Consider the following 12,520-nt stretch of genomic DNA (forward strand, 5'->3'; position numbering starts at 1 on the left):
CCCAAATTCTCTGTATGGGACCACTGCTCAGTTCACGTCTACGGCGCTGCAATAAATACCCAAGCGTCATAGCCCCATAGACAGTGAATGGTGCTTTACACTGATGCACATTCACACAGGAGGCTCAGGGACCCCTATAATCATGATCAGTTGGGGTCCCAACCCATTTAAGTGCTTCTCTATGGATGCAGGATACATAGAACTATACATAGGTTATCCACACCTGACAACATGTAGTGCTGTAACTGCTGTAATTCAGCCCTTGTATAATGAATTCTGACTCAATTGTGCAGGGGATTCATGACTAATCTGTTACTTGATAATAAATATAGAACGAGGATCCAGCATTTCACTGCAGTGATTTCAATGTGAACAGTGTAATGCTTCCTGTCACCTGTGGTGGCGCCGCAGAAAAAAATAAAAAAAACTTGCTGCTGGGTTCTTTCACAGATTGCAGCCGAGTGTAGAGAGTCCTAGTGGCAGGACACCCTGAAATCAGCTTATCGTAAGGAAAATGTAAACATACTAACGAATCTACCAGATATACAGTAAAACTTTTGACAAGAAAATACATCTTGCCTGTGCTTTTGATTTGCTTGGGCAACCAAATGTCACCATGTGCTTGGACGACATGGTCATTTCTGTAAAAACCATGATGCACTGCTTGCTTAGTCATGACACGATTCTGTGGGTAGCAGATTGTGAACAGCCAATAGTCACACGTAGCTTGTATTTTGACATTTCTGACAGACTGCCTCAGCCATGTCGGGAGAGGGTGAATTGTCGGTTTTCGGGGAGGCCGCCCCCTTCCTGCGGAAATCAGAAAAAGAAAGATTGGAGGCTCAGAACAAGCCTTTCGATGCCAAGAATACTTGCTTTGTGGAAGACCTCAAAGAGCTGTATATCAAAGGTATCATCACCGCCCGCGACAGTGGTAAAGTCACTGTGAAGACTGATGATGGAAAGGTAATCATTATACTTACTAAGTTATGGCATAAAGGAGGATTGGCTGCCAATAAAGAATATCTCCATGATAAGTGGGGTTTGGGTAGAGATACTTCCAGCCTCCTTAATAACTTGGACTTGAAGTAAATATCAATTCCTAAACTTCCACCTCAACCAACCTCTTGTTCTTTCCAGGACGTAACTGTGAAAGACACTCAGGTTTACCCTCAGAACCCTCCCAAGTTTGACAAGATTGAGGACATGGCGATGCTGACCCACCTGAATGAGGCGTCTGTGCTGTATAACCTCAAAGAGCGTTACGCAGCCTGGATGATCTACGTAAGTCTTAGCAAACATCACAAAAACCATCACATGTTGATAAGTATTGCCCTGTATTTCAGACGATAAACTTTACCGTGTAATTTCAGACCTACTCCGGCCTTTTCTGCGTCACTGTCAACCCCTACAAATGGCTGCCAGTGTACAACCCCGAAGTGGTTAATGGCTACAGAGGAAAGAAGCGTATGGAAGCCCCACCACACATCTTCTCCATCTCTGATAACGCCTATCAGTTCATGTTAACAAGTCAGTATTCATTACTTAACTTTCTCCAGTTTTTTTTCTCCTGAATCGTCTGCTCGATTACTTAGATTTTGCTTTCTTTCCAAACTTCAGACCGTGAAAACCAGTCTATCCTGATTACGTAAGTATGCAATCTAGAATATTCCAATATCAACGTTCTTATACTTGTCGCCATGTTTTACTGACATTTTTTTCCGTTGCAACCAGCGGAGAATCTGGGGCTGGAAAGACTGTGAACACCAAGCGTGTCATCCAATACTTTGCAACAATTGCAGCTGTTGGTGATTCAGCAAAGAAGAAGGAGCCAAGCAACAGCTTGAAGGTGAACATCTATACAAGCGTGTAGTAAACATGTACATCTTATAATCTGAAGTACCATTCAACTTAAATATTCCTTCCCATTTTCAGGGAACTCTGGAAGATCAAATCATTCAGGCTAACCCTCTGCTGGAAGCCTTTGGTAACGCCAAAACTGTGAGAAATGACAACTCCTCTCGTTTTGTAAGTATTACAAATTTAAAAAAAATTCTTCTACAATTTCCCACAACGTGTATATTAAAAGAAGCACTCTCCTCACAATCCTTAGGGTAAATTCATCAGAATCCACTTCGGAACCACAGGAAAATTGTCTTCTGCTGACATTGAGACTTGTAAGTTTTAGATTCAACACTCATTTTAGTCAGTTTCGTCTTCTTACCATCATTTACCGATAATATTACTCATCTACAGACCTGCTGGAAAAGTCCAGAGTGACATTCCAGCTTTCAGCTGAGAGAAGTTACCACATCTTCTACCAGATCCTGACCAACAAGAAGCCGGAAGTTGTTGGTAACTTTCCTTCTTTACTATGCATGGGGATCAATCTGTGGCATCTATAGCATATAGCAGTTGCTCAGTATTAATTTCATTCTCCAGAAATGCTTCTCCTTACTACAAACCCATACGACTACGCCTTCATCAGCCAAGGTGAAATTGCTGTGAAGAGTATTGATGACGAAGAGGAGTTGATGGCTACAGACGTAAGTCATATCCCTAGGAATCTTTTTGTATTGTTAGAGGTTCCATAATGTCTATTATTTTGTGAGGTCTGAGCAGATAATGACTTGTACATATATATGTGCAGAATGCCATCGACGTCCTGGGCTTCACACAAGAAGAAAAGCTTGGCATCTACAAGATGACTGGAGCAGTCATGCACCACGGGAACATGAGATTTAAGCAAAAGCAAAGAGAGGAGCAGGCTGAACCTGATGGCGCTGAAGGTAACTGACTATTGTTCTTTAGTCTTACAAATACCCTGAAGAAGTCTCTGTAGAGCGTACTGTATATCCAACTTGCATGTTCGTTGTCTACATTGCCCCAGGAAATTATTAAGCTGTGTTTCATTTGTAGTTGCTGATAAAATTGGCTACTTGATGGGTCTGAACTCTGCTGATCTTCTGAAGGCTTTGTGCTACCCAAGGGTCAAAGTCGGCAATGAATATGTCACCAAGGGACAAACCGTTCAACAGGTAAACAGTTTTAGAGGCGGCAGTTAAATATATATTACTACAATCAGCGGTTCTTGAATTTATGCAAGAATTGTTCTTGTTCCTAGGTTTACAACTCCATCGGTGCCATCAGTAAGTCTACCTTTGAGAAGCTTTTCTTTTGGATGGTCGCCCGTATCAACCAACAGCTGGACACTAAACAACCAAGACAGTACTTCATTGGTGTGCTGGATATTGCTGGCTTTGAGATCTTTGACGTAAGCAGAATTAAAACAGAGTCGATGGTTTCTGTTTTCCAATATACAACAGTTTCTATACTCTACTCTTCATTGACTTTTCTAGTACAACAGTCTAGAACAACTCTGCATTAACTTCACCAATGAAAAGCTGCAACAGTTCTTCAACCATCACATGTTCGTCCTGGAACAAGAAGAGTACAAGAAGGAAGGAATCGAGTGGGAATTCATTGACTTTGGTATGGATCTGGCTGCTTGCATTGAGCTCATTGAGAAGGTTGGTTCTGGTTCTAACAATTCACAGCACATAAACATAAGATATCGGAGATGGATGACTAACAACCTACCGCTTTCTCCTTATAGCCCATGGGTATCTTCTCAATCCTGGAAGAAGAGTGCATGTTCCCCAAGGCTACTGACACCTCCTTCAAAAACAAGCTGTATGACCAGCATCTTGGCAAGTGCAAGAACTTTGAGAAGCCCAAGCCTGGTAAAGGAAAGGCAGAAGCTCACTTCTCCTTGGTGCATTATGCTGGTACTGTGGATTACAACATTACTGGCTGGCTGGAGAAGAACAAGGACCCACTGAACGAGACTGTGATTGGCCTCTACCAGAAATCTTCAGTGAAACTCCTGTCCTTCCTCTACTCCAGTTACGCCGGATCTGATGGTAAGTGTTATACAGATGATGTCTTTATCTATAATCATAAGAACAGTTGTTTAATATCCTTTTTATTTTCTTAGCCGCAAGTGAAGGTGGAAAAGGAAAGAAAAAGAAGGGTTCATCTTTCCAGACTGTCTCTGCTCTGTTCAGAGTAAGAATGCTAGGTGTTCTCTAGTATATGGTTCCATTCTCTTTATATAACTACTGTACATTTTATATATTACACATATTTCATTCCACAGGAAAATCTGAACAAGCTGATGACTAACCTGAGGAGCACTCATCCTCACTTTGTGCGTTGTCTGATTCCCAATGAGACCAAGACTCCAGGTATAATCACTGCCATGGAATACTGAATACCTGTTCTCATGCTTACAATCTAGTTAATAATGATCTCTATTGCTTCCTTTGCAGGTACCATGGAGAATCATCTGATCATCCACCAGCTGAGATGTAACGGTGTGCTGGAGGGTATTAGAATCTGCAGAAAGGGATTCCCCAGCAGGATCCTCTATGCTGACTTCAAACAACGGTAAATACTTCATTTTTCCCTTGAGTTATCCATTTCTTGGTATAGGGGGTTCCCATCTGGGCAATCCCCTCTTTTAATAATTGGTTGCAACAAGTATATCGGAATGGGCAATGCTGTTTGCAGTTGATATTTGCTCTGGCTCATAACAATAACTATGGAGATGGTATTCTGTAGAAGGAAATCTTTAGCAATATACGGAACTCCCCTCTTTGAGCTCAAACTCACAGCTTTATTTTCTCCATGACTGTCTTCAGTTACAAGGTTCTCAATGCTAGTGCAATCCCAGATGGTCAATTCATTGACAGCAAGAAGGCCGCTGAGAAGCTACTTGGCTCTATTGATGTGGATCATAGCCAGTACAAGTTTGGTCACACTAAGGTAAGAAAATAAATGTGAAATAATGTAAATATTCTTTGAAAGGGAGAACAAAAGAGTTACTTACAGGTAAATCCTTTAGGTTTTCTTCAAAGCTGGTCTCCTGGGTACTCTGGAAGAAATGAGAGATGACAAGTTGGCACAACTTATCACTCGTACTCAGGCTTTGTGCAGAGGTTTCTTAATGAGAATTGAATTCAAGAAAATGGTGGAGAGAAGGTATTTACAGTTAAACCTTACATTTCAATATAAAGTATGAATAAACGTGGTCAACATTTTATCTTACCCAATACATATTGTCTTTTTTCTCTCCTAGGGACGCAATCTTTATCATCCAGTACAACGTCAGGTCATTCATGAATGTGAAGCACTGGCCATGGATGAAGTTGTACTTTAAGATCAAACCTCTCCTGAAGAGTGCCGAGACTGAAAAGGAGATGGCCAACATAAAGGAAGTGTTCGAGAAGACCAAAGAAGCCCTTACTAAGTCCGATGCAAGGAGGAAAGAACTGGAAGAGAAAATGGTTGTTCTGCTTCAAGAAAAGAATGACTTATTGCTGCAAGTGCAATCCGTAAGAGGATCTTCTAAAACAAGCTTATTTAACATGAAATTATTTTAAATGTAATATTTCAATAGTACAAAACTTTCAATTCAATAGGAAGGAGAGAACTTGACTGATGCAGAAGAGAGGTGTGAAGGTCTCATTAAGAACAAAATCAATCTGGAAGCCAAAATAAAGGAAATCACAGAAAGGCTTGAAGATGAGGAGGAAAGCAATGCTGAACTGACGGCCAAGAAGAGGAAACTTGAAGATGAGTGCTCTGAACTGAAGAAAGACATTGATGACCTAGAGCTTACTCTGGCCAAAGTCGAGAAGGAAAAGCATGCCACTGAAAACAAGGTGAAGGATTTTACTAAGTTTCTAAAGCCATGGCATTTCATTTACAAGAAATACAATTTCTTTAAATAATTGATCCTGTTTTCTTAGGTTAAAAACCTTACTGAAGAATTGGCCGGATTGGATGAGAACATTTCAAAGATTACCAAAGAGAAGAAAGCTCTCCAGGAGGCTCACCAGCAAACGCTTGATGACCTGCAGGCTGAGGAGGACAAAGTTAGCTCTCTGACCAAAGCCAAAACTAAACTGGAACAACAAGTAGATGATGTAAGTATCCCTACTGGTAATGTATAAAATATAATATAATGAACCTCAAAAGCATACAATAATAATATATATCTGTTTAGTTGGAAGGGTCCTTGGAACAAGAGAAGAAACTACGTCTTGACCTTGAAAGAGCCAAGAGAAAGCTTGAAGGTGATCTGAAGCTAGCTCAAGAAACAATTATGGATCTAGAAAATGAGAAACAGCAAAGTGAAGAAAAAATTAAGAAGTTAGTATATTCAATCATCTTTATCTAGAAATGTATTTGATCAAAATTATTTTACTGACAAATATCTATTTACAAATAAAGGAAGGACTTTGAGCTAAGCCAGCTACAAGGAAAGATTGAAGATGAGCAGTCCCTGAGTTCTCAACTGCAGAAAAAGATCAAGGAGCTGCAGGTATATTGATATCATGGGGAAGTGATGTCTTGGCTCCTGGTAATCGGCTGGATTGTATTTTAATATTTCATTATTTTGTACTAGGCCCGTATTGAAGAGGTGGAGGAAGAGATTGAAGCTGAGCGTGCTGCTCGGGCCAGGGTTGAGAAGCAAAGGTCTGACTTGTCCAGAGAACTTGAGGAAATCAGTGAACGGCTTGAAGAAGCTGGAGGAGCAACCTCAGCTCAGATTGAATTGAACAAGAAGCGTGAGGCAGAGTTCCAGAAACTGAGACGTGACTTGGAAGAGTCCACCCTCCAGAATGAAGCCACCTCTGCGGCCCTGCGCAAGAAGCATGCCGACAGTGTCGCTGAACTTGGAGAACAGATTGATAATCTCCAGAGAGTTAAACAGAAGCTGGAGAAGGAGAAGAGCGAGCTGAAGATGGAAATTGATGACCTTGCCAGCAACTTAGAAAATGTCTCAAAATCTAAGGTACTAAAATTATCCTCTAGAAATATGTTAGTCTATGTACTATTTAAATTCTCACAAAAATAATACTGGGACTTATCCTTAAAGGCCAACCTTGAAAAAGTGAGCCGTGTCCTTGAAGACCAACTCAGTGAAATTAAGGCTAAAGATGATGAGCACCAGCGTCTTATCAATGACCTCACAGCCCAAAGAGCACGTTTCCAGACTGAAAATGGTACATCACCACCTTATGTATCAACTTTACTCCACAACACGTCTTTTTTTGTGATCCTATATTTTAATTATTTTTCAAACTGGCAGGAAGCTTCAATATAGTTTATACAGTTTCCATGTTATTTTATATCAGGTGAGCAATCCCGTCAACTAGAGGAAAAAGACGCTCTGGTGTCCCAACTGACCAGAGGAAAACAAGGTTTCACACAGCAGGTTGAAGAACTCAAGAGGCAGCTGGAAGAGGAAACCAAGGTATATGAAATAATCATGTGGTTGCCCTATAACTTTTTAAGGTGCCTAAACATCGAATAAGTTCATAAGGACCTTATTAACAATACTCTATCATTTGAAGTGATTTTGACTGTCCACAGTCAATTGTTTGATTTGCATTCAACCTTTTCAAAATTGAATGCGGTTTAATAAATGAAGGCATTCTTTGCATTGACAGGCCAAGAATGCCCTTGCTCATGCTCTGCAATCTTCCCGCCATGACTGCGATTTGCTCCGTGAACAATATGAGGAGGAGCAAGAGGCAAAGGCCGAGTTCCAAAGAGCTTTGTCCAAGGCCAATGGTGAAGTGGCCCAATGGAGAACCAAATATGAAACTGATGCCATTCAGCGCACAGAAGAGCTGGAAGAAGCCAAGTATGACCCAATATATGTAATGTAGACAGAAACAATGGTGTGTAGGAAGAATAACTCACCTTCTCACTATTCATCTACAGGAAAAAGCTTGCACAGCGTCTCCAAGATGCAGAGGAGCAAGTAGAAGCTGTTAACTCCAAATGTGCCTCCCTGGAGAAGACCAAACAGAGGCTGCAGGCTGAAGTTGAGGACCTGATGGTTGATGTTGAGAGGGCAAATAGCGCAGCTGCTGCTCTTGATAAGAAGCAAAGGAACTTTGACAAGGTAAGATCTCCTTATAATATTACCAGGTTCAATGGAAAACACTCGGTTTATTTTTATGAGAATACGAGATTGTGATTAAATGGCCATCTTTGTGCAGGTCCTTGTTGAATGGAAGCAGAAGTTTGAAGAGGGTCAGGCTGAGTTGGAGGCAGCTCAGAAAGAAGCTCGAGGTCTGAGCACAGAGATCTTCAAGCTGAAGAACGCCTACGAGGAATCTCTAGAACAAGTTGAAACCTTGAAACGTGAAAACAAGAACCTGCAGCGTAAGCACTTTACATCGCATTTCTTTACATTGCGGTTGGCCCCTAGTGGTACCAGTCACACACACTTTAAAGGGAACCTGTCATGTGGATATTTGATTATAATCTAACTAATTATATACAATCATTAACTACTAAAAAGTACCTTAGATGTATTCACTTATAGGTGTGACAGATGGTTACCTCATAATATACACACAAAGATGGATTTGAGTCCAGCGTGATGTCATTGAGTCCAGCGTATATTTAATTCAGAGCTATAGCCACTCCCCTGCCCACCTGCTGCTGGTTCATATGGAAACAAACTGTCACTCAGCAGCAGGTGGGCGCGGAGAGTCAGGAGCTCATGAATATTCATGACTCATCATTATCAGCTGGAACTTTTCTCAATACAAGATGTTGGCAGATTGACTGGGTCAATTAAAGAAAGTGACCCAGCATTGTGATAAGAGAATCAGTCACTTATTTATGTTGCCCTTAGTTAGGACACCATAAAACTGGTGACAGGTTCCCTTTAAGTATTACTTTTATGTATTTTTTAATAAAGCAAATACTTAAGTTTTAAAAAGCCATGGTCAAAGCCAGTTCTAATGCAATTAACATTTGCCCATTTTTTTCAGAGGAGATTTCAGATCTGACCGAACAGGTTGCTGAATCAGGCAAGTCCATCAATGAGCTGGAGAAAGCCAAAAAACAAGTGGAACAGGAGAAGAATGATCTGCAAGCTGCCTTGGAGGAAGCCGAGGTGCTAAATCACGCTGCAAAATTCAAGAGATTTAAAAATGTTCAATAGATCAGAAAAACAATAAAAACCTGTCTATATCCATTTAGGGATCTCTGGAACATGAAGAATCAAAGATACTTCGCATCCAGCTGGAGCTGAACCAGGTGAAATCTGAGGTGGACAGGAAGATTGCAGAGAAAGATGAGGAGATTGATCAGTTGAAGAGGAACAGCCAGAGAGTTATTGATACCATGCAGAGCACATTGGACTCTGAGATCAGAAGCAGGAATGACGCTCTGAGGCTGAAGAAGAAGATGGAAGGAGACCTGAATGAGCTGGAGATTCAGCTCAGTCATGCCAATCGTCAAGCAACAGAGGCACTGAAACAGCTGAGAAATGTGCAAGCACAACTGAAGGTACAACCAGATATGCCAATCATCGCATGTGCACACCATTCTACATCTCACCGATGTATATGCCTTTTTTCTTATTCTAGTCAAGGACTTTTCTGCAATGATAAAACTAAACATGCCTACTCTTCCTAAATGTCACCTTCCTATTTCTTTGACTTTAAGGATGCCCAGCTACAGCTGGATGATGCCATCAGGAGCCAGGAAGACCTAAAAGAACAAGTGGCTGTTGTGGAACGTAGGAACAACCTGCAACAGGCTGAAATTGAGGAGATCCGTTCTGCTCTGGAACAGACAGAAAGGTCCCGTAAGGTGGCAGAGCAGGAACTTCTGGATGCAAGTGAACGCCTTCAGCTTCTTCACTCCCAGGTAAGACTTTCTGTAAGGGTCTTCTTCCTGGGTGAAATATAACATGTGAGCACAAAGGGTGATAAGATGTATTCTTTCTGTTAGAACACAAGCCTTATCAACACCAAGAAGAAGTTAGAGAATGATACCAGTCAACTACAGACTGAAGTGGAGGAAGCAATCCAAGAATCTAGGAACGCAGAAGAAAAGGCCAAGAAGGCAATCACTGATGTATGTATTAAATGCTCTATTAAATACATCCACTAGTTATGCTAGATAAGAAGCTTTATTTCTGATGTTTCTGCATTTACTTACAGGCTGCTCTGATGGCAGAAGAACTGAAGAAGGAGCAGGACACCAGCGCCCACTTAGAGAGAATGAAGAAGAACCTTGAACAGACAGTGAAGGACCTTCAGCACCGTCTGGATGAAGCAGAACAGCTTGCATTAAAGGGTGGCAAAAAACAGCTCCAGAAACTGGAGGCTAGGGTATGGCTTGTATGTTTCATGTGTATAGAACTGTGTTAAAAAAAATGTATATATATTTTTTTTAAATAACCACGTTTTTCACAGGTACGCGAATTAGAAAACGAGCTGGAGAATGAACAGAAGCGTGGCACTGAATCAATTAAAGGCGTTCGTAAATATGAAAGAAGAGTGAAGGAGCTGACTTATCAGGTACTGTGGTCTAACTCACATTATCTAAGCTTCTTTATGTGAGAAAAAACTATAAAAAAAAAAACACCAATTATGTATTCTTTTTTTGTAGACTGAGGAAGACAGGAAAAATGTCTTGAGACTTCAAGATCTGGTAGACAAGCTGCAGCTGAAGGTCAAAGCTTACAAGAGACAGGCTGAGGAATCTGTAAGTAGGAATTAAGGCATAAATCATTTTTACACAAGGAAATAGCCGATTTAAATGTGAATAGGTCGTTTAGTAATTTTTGTAACAAGCGCCTTTTCTAATCATCTACTTCCAGGAGGAACAGGCCAATGCCCACCTGTCCCGCTTCAGAAAAGTCCAGCATGAGTTGGGGGAAGCTGAGGAAAGAGCCGATATTGCTGAGTCCCAAGTGAACAAACTCAGAGCAAAGAGCCGCGACATCGGTGGCAAGGTACAGGACATTACAATGATTTCTATAAAAGTACAAAATGATAATAGTATAAAAATATTAGAAAGGTCCATTAATGTGTATTTAATAGTAGGGGAAACATCTACATAGTACAGAAGGATATGCTGATATGTTGTTTGTTTGCCTTTGCAGAAAGACAATGAAGAATGAAGACACCTCGACACAAGGGGATTATGAAATTTGCAAAATGTGAATTTCTTTTCTCTTTAAAACTGCCCCGACATTTCCCTTTACCTTTTAGAATAAACCATTTCTAGCTTTTGACAAATGTTTTGGTCTTGCAGATTTAATATTCTCAGGGGCGGACTGGCAATTTAAAGTGGTCCTTGAAAAAAAAAAAAAAATGGCCTATCCAAATTGACAGAAGGTGGGGGGCAACACAAGTAGACAAACTCAGCCTTACCTTCTGCAGCGCAGGCCACAGGCCTCTTCAACCCTAGGCCTAAGATGCCCGCGTCTGTGTGCCGTTTGTACACTGCCTCAAAGGCTGTTTCCGATGAGGGTGAACGGCGGGGCAGGATGCCATGGGCTCCTGTGCCTGCCGTAGAATTCAACTGTATTACTGACCTGATAATGGTGATACAGTTGAATTCAATGGTGATGACAGGTTCAGATCGTTAAGTAACCAATGGCCTGACATGGTCTTGGGTGACCCTCTGGGTATTGACCCACCAAGAAACTTCCCTGTAGGGTCTATGGCCAGTGCACCCCTGAATATTCCTTTAGGTTCATTGCTCACAGGTATCACTTCTCTGAAAGTTATTGTCTAAGAAGAACATATCAGATGGAGGGCCTTCCATGTTCACAAGTGAAAAATCAGTTCCATCTACTCCATGAGATAAGATGACAGAAGTTTCTGTAATATTTTATGTGGATATTTTCTTTACTGATCCTGTACTCCCCGTACTTTAATTAAATGGGTGAAAAAGTTTACATTTGTCCTAAAAAGGCACCCCTTTTGTCTACTCCTCATTCACTGCAATCTGAAAAACTATACATTTAGTAAAAAGGATGGTCTGCTTGGTCTTGCCCACGAGTGGTATCACTCACATTCATCAGTAGGGCTGGTGGTGCCTGGTCATAACTACTTACCGTCCAAGGTTTCAGATAGTGAAAGATGGCTACTAAAACCATCATTCTTCATATTTGGAGCATTATGGGAGGAGGGCTGGATTACCTGCCAGAAGGTTTTGAGATTCCCCAAGCCTTTCCTTAATTATGGCGTGTATTCTACATGAGAAGTGTCAACCCCAATGTCCCAATGTTTTTAGAAAGACTTACCTTAAGTTCTGTACTACCTCCTTATCATCCTGGTCTTACAATAGAAAATACTCCTTTCCCAGTTGCAAGATGTCTAAATGAATGGTCAGAAAGGGTTTAACTTTCTTGTCATATTTTTGTATTTCCTGTGCTGGGCAACAACCTGTAATGTCCACTAGGTCGAGGGACCATAAGAGATACCACCTAGCATTCCACATATTTATATCAAATTTGGAGATGTACACCTACCTCCTTCCACATTGTGCTTCACAGGCTTAAGTACTTAAGAACATTTATGTTCCTCAGAATTATTTTAGATGGTAACCTTGCAGGAAAGGTTCTTTGACCAGGGTACTTGTCTTTGAATCACTGCCTCAGAGGACCTGGCTCACCCTAAGACATCTC

At 41.1% G+C, this 12,520-nt stretch overlaps 1 protein-coding gene across 1 annotated transcript; it reads left to right on the top strand.

Annotated features, from left to right (window-relative positions):
* The first annotated feature begins 461 nt into the window (after positions 1–461).
* LOC120977573 (myosin-4-like) lies at positions 462–11,005 on the top strand. The gene is made up of 40 exons (XM_040405570.1): positions 462–516; positions 751–966; positions 1,141–1,284; positions 1,374–1,530; positions 1,621–1,648; positions 1,735–1,849; positions 1,936–2,028; positions 2,114–2,177; positions 2,257–2,355; positions 2,443–2,546; positions 2,651–2,789; positions 2,920–3,038; positions 3,125–3,274; positions 3,360–3,530; positions 3,617–3,923; positions 3,998–4,068; positions 4,160–4,247; positions 4,332–4,449; positions 4,704–4,827; positions 4,907–5,043; positions 5,141–5,396; positions 5,484–5,726; positions 5,814–5,990; positions 6,071–6,216; positions 6,298–6,388; positions 6,473–6,862; positions 6,947–7,073; positions 7,206–7,324; positions 7,521–7,717; positions 7,798–7,981; positions 8,079–8,244; positions 8,862–8,986; positions 9,073–9,381; positions 9,541–9,744; positions 9,829–9,954; positions 10,041–10,211; positions 10,296–10,400; positions 10,492–10,587; positions 10,703–10,867; positions 10,988–11,005. The coding sequence occupies exons 2-40, from the start codon at positions 763–765 to the stop codon at positions 11,003–11,005; spliced, it is 5,847 nt and encodes a 1,948-aa protein (XP_040261504.1). The 5' UTR covers positions 462–516; positions 751–762.
* The last annotated feature ends 1,515 nt before the right edge of the window (positions 11,006–12,520 follow it).

Source organism: Bufo bufo, chromosome 8 (assembly GCF_905171765.1).
Source record: "Bufo bufo chromosome 8, aBufBuf1.1, whole genome shotgun sequence".
NCBI classification, from domain to species: domain Eukaryota; kingdom Metazoa; phylum Chordata; class Amphibia; order Anura; family Bufonidae; genus Bufo; species Bufo bufo.